The 19,297-nt window shown below is 53.0% G+C and overlaps 2 protein-coding genes across 5 annotated transcripts in view; one reads left to right on the top strand and one right to left on the bottom strand.

Moving 5' to 3' along the window:
- LOC138521787 (uncharacterized) overlaps window positions 1-19,297 on the bottom strand; it is a 114,043-nt gene that overhangs the window by 34,712 nt on the left and 60,034 nt on the right. The window contains exon 2 of the mRNA XM_069634870.1: window positions 5,506-5,589. The gene's annotated coding sequence lies outside the window, so the exon portion shown is untranslated. The remainder of the gene's footprint in view (window positions 1-5,505; window positions 5,590-19,297) is intronic.
- Window positions 1-19,297, top strand: part of LOC138521790 (E3 ubiquitin-protein ligase TRIM39-like) — a 132,414-nt gene that overhangs the window by 75,324 nt on the left and 37,793 nt on the right. For 2 of the 4 annotated variants that reach the window (XM_069634876.1, XM_069634877.1), the window contains exon 4: window positions 15,081-15,103. The exons of the other annotated variants lie outside the window; for them this stretch is intronic. In XM_069634876.1, coding sequence (XP_069490977.1) covers window positions 15,081-15,103 — 23 coding nt within the window. The remainder of the gene's footprint in view (window positions 1-15,080; window positions 15,104-19,297) is intronic. 4 annotated transcript variants of the gene reach the window in all.

The following is a 19,297-nucleotide window of genomic DNA, read 5'->3' as shown; positions in this document are numbered from 1 at the left end:
TGATGGCCACAAGAAAAGCAGTTTTCCACGATAGAAACTTCAACGGAGCCGAGTGCAGAGGCTCGAACGGAGGTCCCATGAGCTTGGTCAGCACCACGTTGAGCTCCCACGCCGGGGCCGGAGCCTTCACCGGCGGGAACGATCTGAACAGTCCCTTCATGAACTCTTTCACCAGGCGATGAGACCACAAGGACGTCCGCCCCGTGGTTCTGGTGTATCGGGAGATCGCAGCAAGATGAATCTTGATGGACGCGTGTGCCAGGCCAGCTTTGGCCAGCGTCAGCAGGTACGGCAGTACTTGGGGAGCCGTAATCCGTAGAGGGTTAATCTTCTGTGCGTGGCACCAGACAGAGAACCTCTTCCATTTGTGTCCGTAGCATTTAAGAGTCGAGGACGCCCTGGCCTTTGCAAGAACCTCTCTGCAATCGGCCGGTATGTCGTATCCTCCAAACTCTAGCGCTGCAGGAGCCAGGCCTGCAAGTTCAGCGACTTCGGGTCGTGGTGGAGGATGGCGCCTCCTTCCCTGGAGAGTAGATCCGCGTCCGCCGGCAGCTTGATCGGCGGGGACGCTGACAAGTCCAGAAGGTCCGGGAACCATATCTGCCTCGGCCACGCAGGTGCGACGAGGATCATCCTGCACCGTGACCTCTTGAGCAGGTTGACTAGCCGGATTAGCAGAGGCAAGGGAGGGAACGCGTAGAGGAACAGGCCCTCCCAGGGGAACGAGAAAGCATCGCCCATGCTCCTCGTCTGGGGAAACCTGCTGGCGAACCTCCGGCACTTGGTGTTCGTCGCCGTCGCGAACAGGTCGATCTGGGGTGTGCCCCACCGTCGGAAGAGGCGATCCACCAGATCCTGCCGTAGTTCCCACTCGTGGCACGAGCGCAGCTCCCTGCTGAGTGAGTCGGCGATGGTGTTTTTTATCCCTGCCAGATGAAACGGCACCAGAAAAATCCTTTGGGCGACGGCCCAATGCCACAGGTCCTGCGCCTCCTTGGACAGCGCTGGGGACCTGGTTCCGCCCTGTTTCCTGATGTAAAACATGGTGGTGGTGTTGTCGGTGAAGATCCTCACCACCTTGCCCTTGAGGGACGGAAGGAAGGACCTGAGGGCCCAAAACACTGCACGGAGCTCCAAGACGTTGATATGCAGGGACTTCTCCGTCGGAAGCCAGAGTCCCTTCGCGTGCAGATTTTCGGTGTGCGCTCCCCACCCTTCCAGGGAGGCATCCGTAGTCACAGTCTCCTGGTGGGCTGGGGTCTGGAAGTCCATGCCCGCCGTCAGATGCGCGCGGGTGCCCCACCACCGTATCGCTCGTCGGAAGTTCTCGTCGAGCTTGATCCTTTCCTCGAAGCTGCCCGTCGTCTGGATCCAGCGCGCATCCAGGAATTCTTGCAACGGGCGCATCCGGAGCCTGCACATGGGAATGAGGTAGATGCAGGAAGACATCATCCCGAGGAGGGACTTGATGGACCTCACTTTGGCCGCGTCGGCCACCAACATCCGTTGCACCTTGCCCAAGATGGTCCTGGTCCTCTCCTCCGACGGGGAGGCCAGAAAGGACACTGTGTCGAGCCTCGCTCCCAGAAACAGTGCGACTTGCGCGGGCACCAGGTGGGATTTGGCGTAGTTCACGGAGAATCCCAGGTCCGTGAGGAGTTGGACGGTCCTTGCCGTGTGAACCACGGCGAGCTCCCTCGTCTTGGCGCGGATGAGCCAGTCGTCCAGGTAGGGGTAGACGTGGATCCCCTCGCGGCGCAGCTGCGCCGCCACCGGTGCGAGGCACTTGGTGAATACCCTGGGTGCCGACCGTAGTCCGAAGGGAAGGGCTCTGAACTGGTAATGACGCCCTTGGACCACGAACCTGAGGAATTTTCGGTGCCCCTTTAGGATGGGCATGTGGAAGTAGGCATCCTCCAAATCCAACGACGATAGGAAATCCCCTTCCTCCAGCTGACCCAGGACGTGCTGGAGGGTGACCATCCGGAACTTCTGCGCCTTGATGAACTTGTTCAGACGTCGGAGGTCTAGGATGGGGCGCCATCCTCCCGTCTTCTTCTTCACGAGGAAGTATCTCGAGTAAACTCCGGAGCCCCGAAGCCTCTTTGGGACGATTTCGATGGCGCCCTTCCTGAGCATCGCCTTTACCTCCAGGAGAAGTTGAGGGACGTGAAGTTCTTTCCTGGCCACGGGGGGGACGCGCGGGCACCTTCTTTGAAACTCGAGCGCGTGGCCCCGGGCCAGGGCGTCCAGCACCCAACGGTCGGTGGAGATGGACTCCCACACGCTGACGAAGCCCGCCAGCCGGCCTCCCACCGGGGTGCTTCGGTGGGGGCCCGACCCCACAGTCGGTTCAATCCTGCTTGGACGCGGCCTTGCCGCCTTGACCTCCTGGGCGACGACGGCGGGGTCCGCTAGACTTGCCTCGTCCTCTGTAGGCCTCTTGCGACGACGAGCGGGCCGCTTGACGGTAGGAAGCGAAACCGCCGCCGGAACCTCTGGAGGCGCCCTTGCCTCCGCTGCTCCGAAAGGGCGTCCGACGTTGCTGCAGAACTCTGAGGGCCCGGGCCGTCTCAGTATCCGCCTTGATGGCCTGAAGGGAATCGTCCACTGTCTTCCCAAACAGGTTGTTCCCGTCGAAGGGCATGTCCAGGACTCTGGTCTGGACGTCCTGCCGGAAGTCCGTAGCTTTGAGCCATCCACGACGTCGAAGGCAAACGCCGTTGCCCAGCTGGCGGAACCCAGTGTCGGCGATGTCCGTCGCCACGGTGATGGCGTGGTCCGAGGCCACCTCACCTTCCTGCAGGATCTCCAGGGCCTCCGCCCTCTTGTCGTCCGGCAGAAAATCCAGCAGGGGAGCTATCTTGTACCAGAGCTCCCTGTCGTAGCGAGCCACGATAGCCAAGGCGTTGGCCGCTTTAATCGTCGTCGCTGCCGACGAGATGACTCTGCGTCCCATAGCATCCAATTTCTTTCCCTCGCCGTCCGGCGGGGAAGTCGATGTGGAGGCCGCACCCCCCCCCCGCTTTCTTCCTGGCTGCCGCGGAGACGACGGAATCCGGGGTAGGCTGCGCCCGGAGGCACAGGGGGGCCGTGTCCGGGACCCGGTACTTTTTCTCGTACCGGTCTCTTCTAGCTGGCGTCGTGGAAGGGTTCTTGAGGAGGGAAAGGCCCTCATCCCAAATGTCGTCCAACAGAGGCACTGCGAGGACCGTCTTCCTCTTGGCCTCGCGCCGCTGATAAAGGAAGCCTTCCTTTTTCTTCTCCTCAGGGCAGAGTTGGAAAAGCTCGGAAGCCCTGGAGATCATGGAGTGGAAAGATCCGATCTCGTCGGGCGGAGAAGCCCTGGCGGGAGGCGACGACGGAAAATCCTCGTCGCATCGCATGCCTCGTCGTCCGTACCCGTAGCTGCCGTGTCAGTCCCCGTATCATCCCCTCGTGTGGACGGGGAGGAGGGCTGGACGGGGCGCGACGGTTGAAAAGGAGGTGGTGGATGGATCCTTCTTTTCTTGGTAGGGGGAACACCAGAAGGTCCCGGTTCTGGATCCCCCGACGGGGGAGGTTCCTCCGTCGGTAACGGTAGCCTCGTCCTTATCTCGGAGCATAAGGACTGTATGGCCAACAAAATGGCCGCCGAGTTGTCTTGCGGCGCTGGCAGAGGGGAATGCGACGGGCGAGCAGGGGCCCCGTCGGTATCCTCGACGATGTCGTCGTCGTCACCTGCGTCGGGGTCCATTCCGACGGGCTGGCCTTCTTCCACGCCTAGGCCGTGGCTTAAGACCTCGATCAGCTCCTCTTCTGAGGTTGAGGCCGAATCTACGACGACGCCCTGCCCCCCCTTCTTCTTCCCCACGGAGGGTTTCACGGGGGTCCTATCGATGGGCACAAAAGAAGACTCCCTCCGAGGAGGCAGGGAGATTCTGGGCCCCGAGGTCGCCACTACTGGTGTAGCCTCCACAGGCTGAGCCAGGGCCGCCGCGACCGTTTCGATAGAGGGCTTGGTCGGATGGATCAAGGCCTTCACCACCTTAGGTGCGCTCACCGCCTTATCCTTGAGGGAGGGGGCACTGCCACGCTCCTCCTCTGTCTTAGAGCTCGACCGGGGCCTCTCCAGGAGCTTCGCCGGGTGCTCGGCCTTCCTCTTACCCGACCCAGAGCGTTGGCTCGTGGTTGATGGTGCCGGGGAGGGTGCGCCCTGCCTGGCGCCCGTAGAGCCCGACCGTTCGGCGCTCCCGGTGCCAGCGGACTCGCGGTACTTAGCCTTATGTTGGGCCCCCGTCGCCGGGGCGCCCTCAAAGGTCTTAGAAGACCGCTCGGATTTCTTCTTCTTCTCGCCAGACGGGCTCTTACCCTCCAGCCAGTTGGCGAGACGTTGATGGCGGTCCTTCATGGTCCGTTCCGACATGTTGCCGCAAAACGCACAGTCCTTCTCCACGTGCGTCTTGTCCTCATGAAGGCAGTAAAGGCAGAAAGAGTGTTCGTCCTCCTTAAAGACGTTCTGCAGCTGGCATCCAGGGCAGACCCTGAACAGCTTTCCGGGCGTCGAGCTTCCCTTCTCCTGGGCCATCTCCGAGACCGGGCCTGAGAAGCTTCTGAAGTGTAGCTCGACGAAATCTTCACCCTTGAGGGGCGCAGACGAATCCGACACGGGTCCCCGTTGATCGGATGTAGGATCGGTGGAGCTTGAGGCTCTTTTGACCGAAAGAATCGAAGTTTTTTTGTGAAAAAAGCGCGAAAATAGCACTAACGCTCGAGAGCAATAGCACGAGGATCCCAACACATGAACGTGCGGTAAAAATCTGAAGATGGCTGCCAGAGGCGGTGCTTAGGTAGAGGGCAGTCATTGGCTGTGGTCAGTATGACGCAGAGACCAGTGATTGGTTATTACTACGAAAGACAGATCAGAAACGAAACTGATACTGGTTTTTTCTTTACCGAGGATTCCCAGCCTGACGACGGGGAATATTCATGAGCATGTGAATCCATGCCAGACCCCATGCTGGAGAATAACGCTTTTGGTAGGTAGCACCTTCAAGCAACCCCTATTCTGGGTTTGATAAAGGTGTGTGAATAATCTACTGTCTGTTTATTGTCTACCCCTTACAGTCGCTACTCGGGTGACCAAAACCACTAAATTGGTAAATGTACAGCACCTTATGATTTAAGGTGTTCATATGCCCGACATGTTTCATTCAAAAAACATATTTAGCCAAAATTACTTGAAATTCATCAGGGGATCAAAAGCAAAAAATCTGCTATACATACAACAGATAAGCAAATTCAAAGACAACTATAAGTAACTGTCTGAAGATGGGGTGTGTCTCCATGTAGGGATGCTTCCATGTGCCGGAGGCTTAGGATGAGAAGCAACCTGTTGGAAAAGGAGAAAGGGAGAACGGGGAAAGAATCAAGAGAAGGAGAGAGAGAAGAGAAGAGGTGCACTTGGGTTAAAAAATACACCTCAAATCGACTTACAAGGCTAAGGCTAACCTAAGTAAGACTCACCAATTTCAGTTTCACCAAGGCAAATACTGTTAAGTGATGTGAAGGGGGGGGGAACGTCTCCACTGTGGACGTTTAGTACACGTTCTGCGGATCAAGAGAAGAGAACAACATAGCCAGTGTAAGCACATCTTTGCCCATCAAAAAACCACAAAGTCATTCTGGGTGAAAGAGGAAAAAAACGTTATCATACCCTCATTTCTACCACATAAAATAGTCAGCAACGACAAAAATCACAATACCCATCACATGAATCAGCGTGACCTTGACATCACTGGTCACACCATCTGTGTGACCCGGCCTCACCTAAGCCATGTCTCATGCAAATTTTAAAGGAGGACGGTAACACGAGTCATATGAGCTTCCCTTATTAAGAAGAACCGAGTCATATGAAGGATATGGATCTTCCTTTTTAAACCACCACGGTGTTTCATCATGACGCCACCAAACCGCTGCTGGCAAATAGTGAGTGCAAAAGGTGAAGGTGAAAAGGTAGGTACACCGTAACAGCGTGGAAATGCACCGACAACACAACATTCAACAAAGAATCATACCCTCTGAAGGAGGAAGGAATGCTAGGTGAGTCAAGGTGGCTCTTCCCAGTTGCACTGCACCCCGGCTCTAAACTGGGATCCAGGGTAAAATCGGGGTGACACCATCACCACCATAGTTGACCTGAGAAATGACGAGATAGTGATCATCATAGAAATACGCACCGCTATGCACCCTCAACTGAAGGTGGTGTCTGTGCCCCACTTCCATGCCACAGGCACCTACCAGCAGACAGTGGGGCCCATGCATGGCATATCACAACCGTACATTTCATAGACACAGAACCAAGTGCTGGATCACCTCCTCAAGCACACAAGGGATCACCTCCTCAAGCACACAAGGGACTACAAATCCCTACCATGGACTACCCATGAGATATACGACACAAAAGTTGCCTCCCATGCATTGGCAGGCATGCCAAATTGCATAGGTGACCTTGATTGCACCCACGTGTAGTTGGCGGACCCGCATGGCATGGAGGTGGTGTATCTCAACCGCAAGCAATACCACTCCACCAACGTGCAGACGGTATGCAACGCAAGCAAGATCATCACACATGGGTGGGTCCGACATCCAGGATCAACTCATGACCCAATGGCCCAGCTGAACTCCACGCTACCCGACACATGGGGTGACATGCAGGACGACGTGCCTGGCTGCTTGGTGAGTTGTCCGACTGTGCCATGCCAGTGCATCGGTGTCATGAGGTGGGTGCCTGCATACTCAAACCGGGTTTAAATGTTGACACCAGTGCACGATGTGTGCCCCACCAAACACTGTGCCACAGAGCCAGTGTAACGGCACATGAGTACAGAATCCCACATTGATGAAGTAAGGCACACACCTAACACTCCATGACCAACATGTGACAAGGCCACATTCCACAACACATGCACCACTCATCGGCGGCCCTCACACACCGTAAGGGCATATAGGAAGACACACTGCATATGCACTATGTGGCTGCCTCCAGCATATCACCACACCGGAGAGTCATCCCTTGGAGCGGATTGAACTGAGGCCAGCAGGGATACCACACCGCATCACTGGTTCGGCACACCCATAGGAGTGCTGGAAGTCACCATAGTACGGCTCTGTGCAGTATGATGAATATGCCACTGACTACAGCCAACACACCCAACTACGGATTCTCACAGTACACAGCACTTCATGGATCTAACCCCAAGACTGCAGCATGCATAAACAATGCTTGTACTACAAGATGTGCGTCCCATAGTTCATAGACCATCTCGAAGACGCTACCCCCTACATCATTCCATTGCACAGGACACATAGCGGGGCCAGGAATGGGGTAAATGCATCCATGGACATGTGCGTATGGGCATAAATGACCTGCTGCCATGTAAGACTAGTTCAGTTCTCCACCATGACAGTCCAAGCACTTACCTTCATTGCCTACACATGCAGGTGATGGTGGCTGGCCCTTGACACCGTGGTTCAGGTCAGAAATCCACAGAACAGGCCCGAGGAGGCCTACAATACTGCCCATACCCGTGCACGTGTGGTTATGAAGCAGGCACTTGGCTTGTAGAAGGCACAAATGAGTTGCGTAAGCTGGTCGGGTGGGGCACCCATCTACTGCAATGTGAAGGTGTCCAAGACACCCATGTCATGTGTAATGCTGCACAAAATGTGCATCCCTTGGAACGTGGCCCTGTCCCCTGACAATGGACTGCTAACACCAGATGATGATGATGAAGTGTAGGAGGAGGAGGAAGGGGCAGGACAGCATCATGGTGCCGGTGCACAGGAGGGACATGTCGTGTGGCAAACAATGATTGGACATTAAAACCGAAACACAAGTTAGCAGAGGGTGGCATGACATGGGGACATAGGGCACTGTGTGCGGGGATACTTGTACACCATGCACTGTCAGATATCATAATACACATGCTCAATGATGAATGTCCACACAGGTTTAACTTTGCAACACAAACGGTGTATTGAAATTTAAAGTGCATAAGTGTAAAACATACCCTCCATCACCCCACCCCCCTCCCCCACAACTCCCCAACACACCCTCACCCCCCTACCCCCCCTCACCCCCAACTCCCCAACACACCCTCACCCCCTCAACCTCCCCCCCCAACTCTCCAACAGTAGTCCCACGGTGTCCATCAAGGCCACATGTGGCAGCTGTGGCAGCTATGCTAACTACTCCGTGCTCCCGGGGATCGGGGGTGGCATGTCCCGGCAGCGCTGTGAACGTCGCAGTGGGCTTGCCGGGGTTGAGCGACTGGTTGAGGGGGTGTCCTCTTGCTGAGCCGGCTGAGTAGGACGCGCAGCCTCAAGGGCATCAGCAATGCGTCCGAGGACTTAGCAAAGGCGGTTTGCACTGTCCGTCACCACCTGACGCATTGCCCTTAGTTCCTCAAGCCACTCCACCCTGCCCTGGTGATTGTCTTGCATCACCTCAGTGATGAGGGCAGCGAGCTGTGCTGCACGCTGTGCATCAGTTGACGGGGTGTCATCCCTGCAGGGGATTGGGCTTATATGCCCTGACAGGGCTTCGACTTAGGGAAAGGGGACAGGATTGGCGTCTTCCTGTGCTTCTCCACGTGCACATCGGCCAGGTGTGTCAGGCTCCACTGAGTCGCTGCACGACACCTGTGGGTAATATCTGGGCTCTGGGGTGTGGACGGTGGGGTATGAGTCCTCCTCTGACGCTCCACAGATGGACAAGGGGCTGTCCACGGTTTCCAGGGGGGCCGTGGCTGCCACCTCCCCAGTGATGCTGGACTCTTCGGATCTTGGGGTGGACAATGTACCTGGCGCCGATGCAGGGAGGGATGGGGTGGTGCACCCTCCATGGGCCTTGAAGGAGCCGGTGTGGGTGTGTCCTTCCTGGCTGGTATGCGGCGGACCGTGTGTCCTTCCTGGCTGGTATGCGGCGGACCGTGTGTCCTTCCTGGCTGGTATGCGGCGGACCCTGCCTTTGCCCGTGGAGGTGGTGGGACAGCTGGTCTCGGCCTCCTCGCTGTCCTGCTCAGCGCCTGTGGGGGTAGAAGAGAGGGACGGCATGAGTTGATTATTTGAGACGCAAATTACAATAATGGCTACATTCACATATTCAGTCATTTGGGGTTTATGGCCTTTTGGGTATGCAACAGCACTACTTTCTATTCATGTGTGTGATATGTACGCAGGTGTCGGAGTCACTCATCCTGGGCTGGTACTGTGCAGTCTGACCTGCACGCTGGCCACCCAGCTGCACAGCGTGCATCATGGTATGTGCCAGTTTGTGCACTATGTGTGATGTGTGTTATGACCTTGCACTTGGGCCTTGCTTGGGTGGAAGTTGGTTCGGCATGATTTGGATGGGGGGGGGAGGGCACCGTGACAATGTGCCTTGGCCGGCCCTTGGGAGTGTATATCATGTAATTGGCATTGGCAGTGTTGACTTTGGACACTCACCTCTATCAGCGGATGACGGTGCCCCACACTCCATGTTGCCGACACCCTCTATGGATTCCGTTCCGATCAGTCCAGCACATGTCTCCTCCCATGGCATCATTTTCATTGGGGAACTTGGGCCCCCTCCGGTCTGCTGTGCCTGACTGCGATTGGTAGAGAGGATGCTCCGCACCCTCAACCGCAGGTCATCCCACCGCTTGCGGGAGTCCCTGGGGCTGCGGGGGGTGGTGCCGAATGCGCTCACCCTCTGGGCCACTAGTGCCCAGATGTTCTTTTTCCGGAGCACCGCCTCTCTACGCATGTCCCCGCTGAACACGATGTCAGCGTGCTCCTCAAGGGTGTCTACCAAGGCCTGCAATTCATCTGGGCTGAATCGCTGCTTGCGGAGCCGGTCTGCTGTCTTCTTTGGGGCTTTTGGCATCCCTGCAGGGAGTGATGGCCTTTTCCAGGGTTCAAAATGCTCCCAAGGGTGCTGCCTGATGAGGATGGCAATGGATTGTGTTTTTAAAGATGGCCGCCGCGCTCCTTCCCGTTCCTGTGCGATGACGATATTTCCGGTTCCGTTATTTAACGGTGGCCGTAATTTACGGCCACCGTTATTTGCGGACACCGCTGTTTCCACTTTGTTCTATGGCGGTATTGTTAGGTACGGCGCGCATCATGCTGGTAAGGGGTTTTTCGGGCCCTTTTGCAGCATGCCGCTAGGTGCTTTACCGGCATGGCGCAAAGCTCGTGCCCACGAAGTCGTAATGGGCCGCAATTAGCGGTCAGTGACCAGATCGGACACGTTCTTTACTCCATGCCGGTAAAGCCTGGTACTTACCTCCAACCTCGGAATGACCCCTGTCTTCATGGACTACATGCATGATGGTAGCAACAGTTCTGCTAGAACTGTCAGTGAGAGCAGCCGCACCACCTTCTGCTCTATCATCTTAAGTTATGGCATTGAGTTGATGCTCATGCTAATCCATGATCCTTTGGATAATTTCAACCTTGGTACCTTGGGCTGATAAGCCTCTTTCGGTACACAACACTCTGTGGGCCTCATTACACGGTAGGCGTTAAGGGTTTACCGGTACCGGTATTTTTACCGGTACCGGTAAACCCTTACCGCCTTACTACGAGACCCCTTTGCGGGTTGGGGAATTTAACGCCTGCTTTTTGCAGGCGTTAAAAACCAACCCGCAAAGGGACCAGGGTGCGGTACCGTAATTAGCGCCTTCCCCATTCCCATAGAGCCCTATGGGGCAAAAATGGGAATGGGGAAGGGGGAATTACCGCCCCACCAACCTTGGAATAGGGCGGTAATTCCCCTTTCCACCAAGGCGGTGCCGGTATTTTACCGGCATGGACCAAGGTGCTAATAGCACCTTGGTCCACCGCCATCCGTGTAATGAGGCCCTGTGTCTCTGATTTGGAAGGATTCAAAGTTATGTTAGTTATTGCTTCCATGTTCTAAGATAGGTCGTTAGCTTTGCAGTTAAGTTTTTACGAAGGTCACTATGTGTCCTGGCTAAGTGTAACTCGGGTGCCTTCACCAGTGCGCAACACTGGGTACCTTCGATCCTATCCCACCGCTGCACACCAATTTGTTAAGATGGACTTCTGAACTCTGACCTGATGGGCAGAGGTTCAGAAGGCCAGCCTAGTTTCTTGGATCAGGGTAACCTTCTGGACAAGCCAGACCAATCAAGGTGGCATTGGCGGCGGTCAAGACTAGGGGCCTCATTACACGGTATGTGGTAAGGGTTTACCGGTAAGGGCACCGGTACTGGTAAACCCTTACCGCCTTACTACGAGGTCCCTTTGCGGGACCCAACCTTAACGTAATTACCGCCTTCCCCATTCCCATTGAGCCCTATGGGGCAAAAATGAGAGTGGGGAAGGGCCATGGTGAAAGGGGGAATTACCGCCTTCCCAACCTTGGAATAGGGAGGTAATTCCCCTTTTCTCCATGGTGGTACCGGTTTGGTATCGGCGGCAACCATGGTGCTAATAGCACCATGGTTTACTGCATAACGTGTAATGAGGCCCTAGGTCTCAGGAGGGGTGAGAGTGAGCGAAGGCCCACAATGAGCACACACAGTAAACGATACCACAAATAACGCTCAGTCAGGTATATCTATCAACAATACATATACATTTATCAAAGGCCTTTTAAATCAAGCACAAGATGAGATCTCTGTAGTATTAACAATTCTAAAACAACCATTTACTAGTTAACATGTATACATTAACTGTTGTCCTAAAGCAATGTTAAGCAAGTATGGATCCGCAACCTGTAACAGAAGAGGGTCAGACAGTGCAAATATACTTTAGGCAATTCTTCAGTAACCATAACCCTAACTAGTAGGCAGTCCAATCCCTACGTAGTGTGGAGCCTTGTGCTCAAAAGTACAACACTGGTCTTCTTCAAGTGGCTGTAGTGTCTCAGGTGGGGGGGGGGGGGCGAGGCGATGAAGAATCGAGTTCCACTATTCGAGGAGGGTCCCCACAAGAGGGCAAAGAGGTTTCCAAGAATCGGGAATAGGGTGGTAGCTCAGCTTACCTTAACTTAGGTCGGTGGCCCTTGGGGGACATTCGTGCGTAAAAGCCTATGGATGCGCCTGGGGGCCACTGGTAAGGGTTGCAAGTACTCACCGACCCTCGACACAGTCCGGACCAAACTTCGCCAGTCTAGTCCAGTTTGCTCGCAAGTTCGAGTCCAGCAGTTGCGCCTCTCTCCAGCTTTCAGGGGATGCATTCTGGGACTTCAGTCTGTGGTGGCACAGTGGCCTTTTCTCCACTTCTGGGCAAGGGATCGGGACAGTTGCACTGCAGTTCGTCTTGAGCACAGGAGGGCACAGCAGCAGGGCACCCACAAAGCTCGTTACCACTGCGAGGCGACACAGTACTACGTAGGGTCAGGTTCAGGCAGACTCTCCTAGTTCCTGGCCTAGGAATGCTAGGTGTACGAATGTTGGCGGGAGAGTGCCTTCAACCAAGAGCTTATGTATCCCAAAGTCTCAAGTTAAGACTCGAGACAACAGCGATTCCAGAGCAAAGGTCCCGCACGAGCTGGTCAGTTCTCTGTGCGGTCCGGGAACACTTCCGAAGGGGCTCGTTTGCAGGTTAAGCAGGAGGTGCCGAGAGTAGTTGGTCCCACTACTCCAAAGGGTCAAAACGCCCATGCAGGGCTCTGACGGGACAACAGCAGGGTCAGGGTGCCAAACATTCCAGTGGGTCTCCAGCGGTTCCACAGATCTGTTTCTTCGGTTCAGGATACTTGGCTCCTTTACTAAGTTCGGTGAGAACTCAGAAGATCGACCTGAAATGGGTGTAGATTGCCTTCCCTTATCCAAAGTTTGCTTCGCGCCAAACCGAAGGGCATCCAATGGGAGATCTGCTCACATTCAACCATTCCATACGTGGCCCAATCATGGACCACGGTGGTCCCAGTAATCCCAGCACACCAGACATTCTGGCACCCAGGATGTGTATTGGAACTAGACGGGTCCAGCCCACATCCTGGGCGCACACACACAAGCCATGCAGGAGCCCGCAAAAGTCTTGGTTTGTGCGGGAGCCTGCATGACCAAATAAGGAATTTCCAGGATTGGCTCGACCTGGGCAAGGCTAAGGGACAAAATGGCCAAAGGACAGAACAAAGGATGGCCATTTTAGGCACTGGCCACCGTCCTGGACCAAACGTGGTAAACGCAGTTTGGACCATTGAAAAGAGACAAAATAGTTCCGTCCTGGACACACTTGTTCATTCAGCAAAAATCCTTTGAGGGTGTCTAGGGCCTTAAGAATAAAATAGAGACCCCAGCGCACTGTATGGGAAAGTACATTGTGCACTGATAAACAGTTACCAAGAAATGGCAACAAAGTGAAAGACTAAGGGAAACAAAGTCTCCCAGTACTGACAGTCTGAAGGGCATGTCAGTTTCCCCTTAATGAAATGGGCGAAATCCCAGCGCAGTACAGCAGAAGGCTGGGCTTCACTGGTAAAAGTCAGGCTAGGATGGTCAGACAAAAGCAAAAAGTTGGAGGGGGTTCACAACTGGAGGGAAAATTACACATAAATGACCTCTTTCCTAACAGGCACGGGAAAGGGGGGGGGGGGGGATACCACATCTCACCATCGGTTGCCTCACCCCCACTTCCCAAAGATCCCCCATCCAGGTGATCCTCCCGCACTGGTCCACCCCCAGGGTCTGGATCCAAAGGCGATGGCCGTGCCCAGGCCACCTGAGAGAGAGATCCCTGGGGACTATTAAGTGAGGCACCCTTTGGTTTCTCACAATCACTATTTCTAAGAGGAGTTTCCCTGCCTCAACTAAAATCCTAAGGATTCAGTCAGGATGTCCAAGAAAATAAATAGTCCACCGTCCTGTGCCAGGTACTGCCACGAAGAAGATAGTTAGGGAGACTCTCCCTCTCAAGTTGCATGACCCTACTTCCTCTTTTTGTTATTCTTCTAGATAGACTTGGTTCACTCTCCTGCCAAGTAATATCATAAGGACAGTTGTTCCAACTATTCTTCTTAACTTTGCCTGGGTCCCAGACCCGGGGTTCAGGGTTCCTTTCTCCCCTTTTCTCTCTCCCAACAGCCCAAGTACCTTCTGGGTCTCTGCCGGTTCTCCTCCATCTGTTGCGTGCTCTTCTGATGACCTCTTTGGCTTCCTTCACTGTTGTGCTGCGTCAGCTCTGCAGCGTTTCCCGCTGGGAGGCCTGCAAGTCTTTCCCCGACAGCGCAATCCGGTTACTACTTCTTCCCGGATTTCCGCTCTTCCAGCACTCCTGTCGGACCAGGCACAGCAGACCGGATAGGGACACCTCGGCTCCCTCGCTCGTGTCCCGATCAGTGGCTTCCTCCTCTCTCCACGCGGGACGTCCTTCATGCTGGTGGATCCTCCTGGGAGGGTCCGACAACAAAGTAAGTCTGTTCTTGCTTTTTATTTCCCATTGGTACGAACGACTGGACCGCTCACCTAAGTCACATGGAGCGTTCTTCATGGCTCCACACATCTTCCTTGTCCCAGTACTTGTCCGGTATACCTCTTTTGGGGAGTTCACACTCTTCTTCGTCCCAGTAGTTCCTAAAGTTCTAGTTTCACAAAAGTACAAAGGAACAATAGGCAAGGTGATGGTGTATGGAGGTGTGTAGAGTAGGGAGGGAGGTTGTAAGCAAAGGGGGAGGTAGGACTAGTATATAGCATTCTCCCATGGGTCCTCCCTGTATCCCAGAGGGGAAATCCTTTCCCATGAGATCCGTTGTACTACCCCCAGGGGGACTATCGGGTAGCGCCCTCACCTCCCTGGCCTCATAAGAAGAGTCTCCCTCCTCAGGTAGAAGGGACGACATCACAAGATTCATCACAGTAGGCTGATATCCCTTGGTGAGGGTCTCAAGTGGTCGGGTGATTTTTGCCAAATCTCATGACTAACCTCCAGTAGTAGTTGCAGAATCCCAGGACACTCTGCAACTTCTCCATGGTCTGAGGTTGTTGTCAATCACAACTCTGCATCTCTGAAAAATGGAAATCAACGTTTAGAATATTGTGATATGTCCATTTAAATTGTCCTCTTTCTCTCTTTCTCTCTAGGACGTGAAGAGCGTCTTGGGCAGGTACGTCTCCTCTTGCATTGATGAACCCTCATTGTGGACTCCCTTTTATCCTGATGGATGTCCTCTGTTCCTCACATTCATTACACCCTACAGACCCCGGCTCCATCTTAATTGAAGGAAGAGTCCTGTCTCTAAGCTCACAGTGCAGGTCCCTACCTTCAGTCTAACTCTACATACCCCTTATAGACCTTGTACTATCACTCCTTGCAAGCCTCTCACTCCTCTCTCTAAGCTCACAGGGCAGGACCCTTCCTTCAATCTAACCCTATATACCCCATATGGACCCTGTACTATTACCCATTGCAAGTCTCTCACTCCTCTCTAGGCTCACAGTGCAGGGGCCCATCCTTCACTCTAACCCTATATACCCCATATAGACTGTACTATTACCACTTGCAAGCCTCTCCCTCCTCTCTCTAAGCTCACAGAGCAGGCCCTTCCTTTTGCATAGCCCTGTATACCCCATATAGGCTCTGTGGTATTACCACTTGCAAGCCTCACACCTCTCTAAGCTCACTGTGCAGGGCCCTTCTTTCTGTATAACCATATAGACCCCATACATACTCTGTACTATTACCACTTGCAAGCCCCTCACTCCTCTCTGGATGTTCACAGTGCAGGGCCCTTCCTTCTGTGTAACCCTATATAGAGTCAATATTTTACTCTTCCCCCTGGGATATCTCCCACTCCTCTATCTGAGCTCAGCAAAGAGGCTCTTTCTCTCGCCCTAAACTCATACGTTTTGCCCTTCCTCTTACCCCGCTCTCTTAGCTGCTCTCAGGCCCATGCATAACCTGGAAGTTCTTTCATTCTTCTCATGTACCTTTTATAAGCACCAGCAGTGGGCGCCTCAGCCAATCAGAATGCTCGAAATGTGGGCTGTAGTTTGTGGTACTAGTCCGCATTCGGAGCAGTCAAAGAGTTGCTCACGTTTGATCACCACTAGCTCCCATTGTTTTGAAAAACATCACAATCACATATAGTCTGCATGCTCACTTTAGTTCTCTCTTTCACCGCTCTTGGCTGCCATGAACATAGGTGGCCTTTTTTCTTTTGAAAGATACCTCTTTCTGTTTTAATGGCAGTTGTAAGGAACTCATGGTGTCAACAGTAAAGACAGACACGTGATCACAGTTCAAGGGTGTTTATCAAACTGTAAAATGGGGTTGGAAAAACGCATAATCTAGACCTAAATTTAAGATGGGAGCAAGCTACGACCTTCAAATCAAAATAAGGCAGTCCTAGTGACTTCTTGTCAAATAAAAGGGACTATGCAAAAAAACAACTATTGCCAATCCTTACAGCTAAATACAACAACAACAAAGTGGGGGATAGTGTGCCACAAGAAAAGAAAGAAGTGTTCACAAATGATGTCAGGATGGGCGTTGCCGGGGTCTCCCTTCCCAACGTTTTAAGCACGGGACTCCTAAGCACAGCACACACTCGAGTTTCCCAGCACGAGACAACAGTTCTGTTCTCAGGTATCAGGACCCTCAGTGGTTAAGTCTCTCTTATATAAAAAGTTGCTTGCCCCAGAGGATCGGATTGGTTAAAAATAACAAATAACCTTGGGTCTCCCTCTTCCGGGCTCAGACCCCTCTTGAATGTCAGCTTCCCTCTGTCGTATTCACTATGGCTTGTGGTGTAGTTGGGTGATGGTTTTTCACCCCTGGATCCACCTCTTCTGGGATCAGAGCCCCTGCTTAGATTTAGGGTGATGCTTCTGCACCCCTGGGTCCCCCTCTTCCGGGCTCAGACCCCTCTTGAATGTCAGCTTCCCTCTGTCGTATTCACTATGGCTTGTGGTGTAGTTGGGTGATGGTTTTTCACCCCTGGATCCACCTCTTCTGGGATCAGAGCCCCTGCTTAGATTTAGGGTGATGCTTCTGCACCCCTGGGTCCCCCTCTTCCGGGCTCAGACCCCTCTTGAATGTCAGCTTCCCTCTGTCGTATTCACTATGGCTTGTGGTGTAGTTGGGTGATGGTTTTTCACCCCTGGATCCCCCTCTTCTGGGCTCAGAGCACCTGCTTAGATTTAGGGTGATGCTTCTGCACCCCTGGGTCCCCCTCTTCCGGGATCAGATCCCTCTTGAATGTCAGCTTCCCTCCGTCGGGTTTACTATGGCTTTCTTTGCATTCACAAGTCTTAATGTCTTTTTAAAAGACTCCACTGTGGACATCCCTCTGTCGGGTTCACTCTTATTACCACAAAGTTCATTGGGGCCTCATTCTCTGCCCATTTCTGTCGGCATCCCTCTTGTCGGGTTCACTCTTGCCAACACAGTATTCCTTCTTCTTTTCACTATGCGGGATGGTGTCTCTTAGCTTTTCAATTGCGTGCCGGTCAAAGACTTTCAACTGTACAGAGGATTTTGCAACACCTCTGTATGACCACTTTGACCTTTCCCTTTTGGCTTTCCCAAAGCCTTCTGGTATCGGTAGCTTCAACAAGGGGGAAATTAACCAGGGTCTCTCGAGGTAGCATCCACATGGTGCTGGCCCCTCTGCAGCTGGTCTTCCCCGTAGGAGTTAACAGTTTTTTGATTTAACCTCAATTTGCCATTCGTAGCTTTCGTTCAGCACAGTTCGGTTTCTTATCGGTTTTCCTTTCGACTCACCGGCTGTGATGAACCGCTTGGCTTTTCTTGCCTCTGGAGTCAAGGACGGTACCACTGTAGCGGGCGTCTCTCTCTGGCCTGGTTATCAGTGTAGGAGGACTCTGTGTACCGTTGACATTTGCTGCAACACATATTAGCTATTGTTCGCGGTCTTATGATTCCTTTCAGGGAGACTTTGCAGGTCTGGGTCGGAAAGGGTAAGGTTGCTTCTCTCCTTGTCGCCCTTTCGGTTCTTGCCGTCTTTCTCCTCCTCTTGAATTGCCGTACTGGGATAGCTGTCTTGTCGTGCGGTCTGCCTTGTTCGTATTGTGCTCTCCTGTTCCACCTTTTATCCCCGTTAGGGAAGGGAAAGGGCCGTCAGGTCTGTGCGATTCTGGTCAATTGTGACCCGTGTGTTGGGACATGTCAGTTAAACGGCACTGATGTTAGTCTGTTGTCTTTCGTAGTATGCGAAAATGTTTGTGTCAAAAGGGGGGTACTGTTTATGAGTATCCTACGTGGTAGGATGGGGAAAAGGTGTTGAAAGAAGGGGGAATACTGCGTTTCACCTGTCGGTGTCCCACTACCACTCCCGAGGATGGACCTCCCCCATCCAGGTGATACTCCCTCACTGGTCCCCCCCCCTGAATTGGATCCAATAGCGATGGCCACCTGGATGACAGATACCAGAGGACTAGTCAGGGAGACACCTTCAAGTTTCTCACAATGTCCATTCCATTCTAGTGGAGAACCAACATACCACTGAAATCAAAGACACTGCTGTCAGTACAACTGATGTTGACAGCGCTTTCTTTGGGCCAGAGGTTCTACCAAATAGTCCTCTGCAGGCCACTAAATTATTTAGTTTCCCCTTAAAACTTTCCCCATTTTTAACATTTCCCTCCAGATAGTTAATTGGACGTTAACTCTTCCTGTTGGTGTCCAAGAAAATGTCCCAGGAAAAGTTTTGGGAATGACTTCGAAGAGAGGCATCTCTAAAGGCACCACTCTCATCCCACGAGTTGTAATGTTCAATTCTACACCTATGGGTTCTATGTTTTTACTGAGCATTTTTCATTGCTGATTTTATTTTCACAATTTGTTTGTTTTGTAAATTATGGGGGAGACCCCCCACACTCTTGTTCCCCAACCCTCCACCCTCTCTCCTACTGACCCCCAAGTCACATTGCCTTATCCAAACACACTCCCTGCATTTTGCAGTAAAACAAATTTGTGACAATCAGCAATATAAAATACCACAATTAAAAATATAGTGTAACAAGACTGTGTACCCTCCTGTCAAGGGTCAACTTACGAAATGTTGGCCAGGTCCAAAAGATGAAGAACTAGTTTCTCTTCTATGTCTTTAGTGGTTAAGCCTTGTATTCCACCTGCTCTTGTGGGAGAGGCTGAGAACCGAAGTCCTTCTGGACCTTTGGAAACTTCTACTAAGGGTTCTGCAGAAAAGAAAAACTATTAGATGTTCAGAAGGACCATGTCTTCTGAGGGGCTTTGGGGACAGACCCCTCTCCCAATAGAAAGACAATTCCTAAGGGTAACTGTTGGACCTATATTTAGCAAAGATTGGCCCTTAAAG

This window comes from Ambystoma mexicanum, chromosome 13 (assembly GCF_040938575.1).
Source record: "Ambystoma mexicanum isolate Mex_15411 chromosome 13, UKY_AmexF1_1, whole genome shotgun sequence".
In the NCBI taxonomy this organism is placed as follows: Eukaryota; Metazoa; Chordata; class Amphibia; order Caudata; family Ambystomatidae; genus Ambystoma; species Ambystoma mexicanum.
The sequence above is the reverse complement of the archived record's forward strand: the minus strand, read 5'-3'. Positions and strand labels throughout refer to the sequence as shown.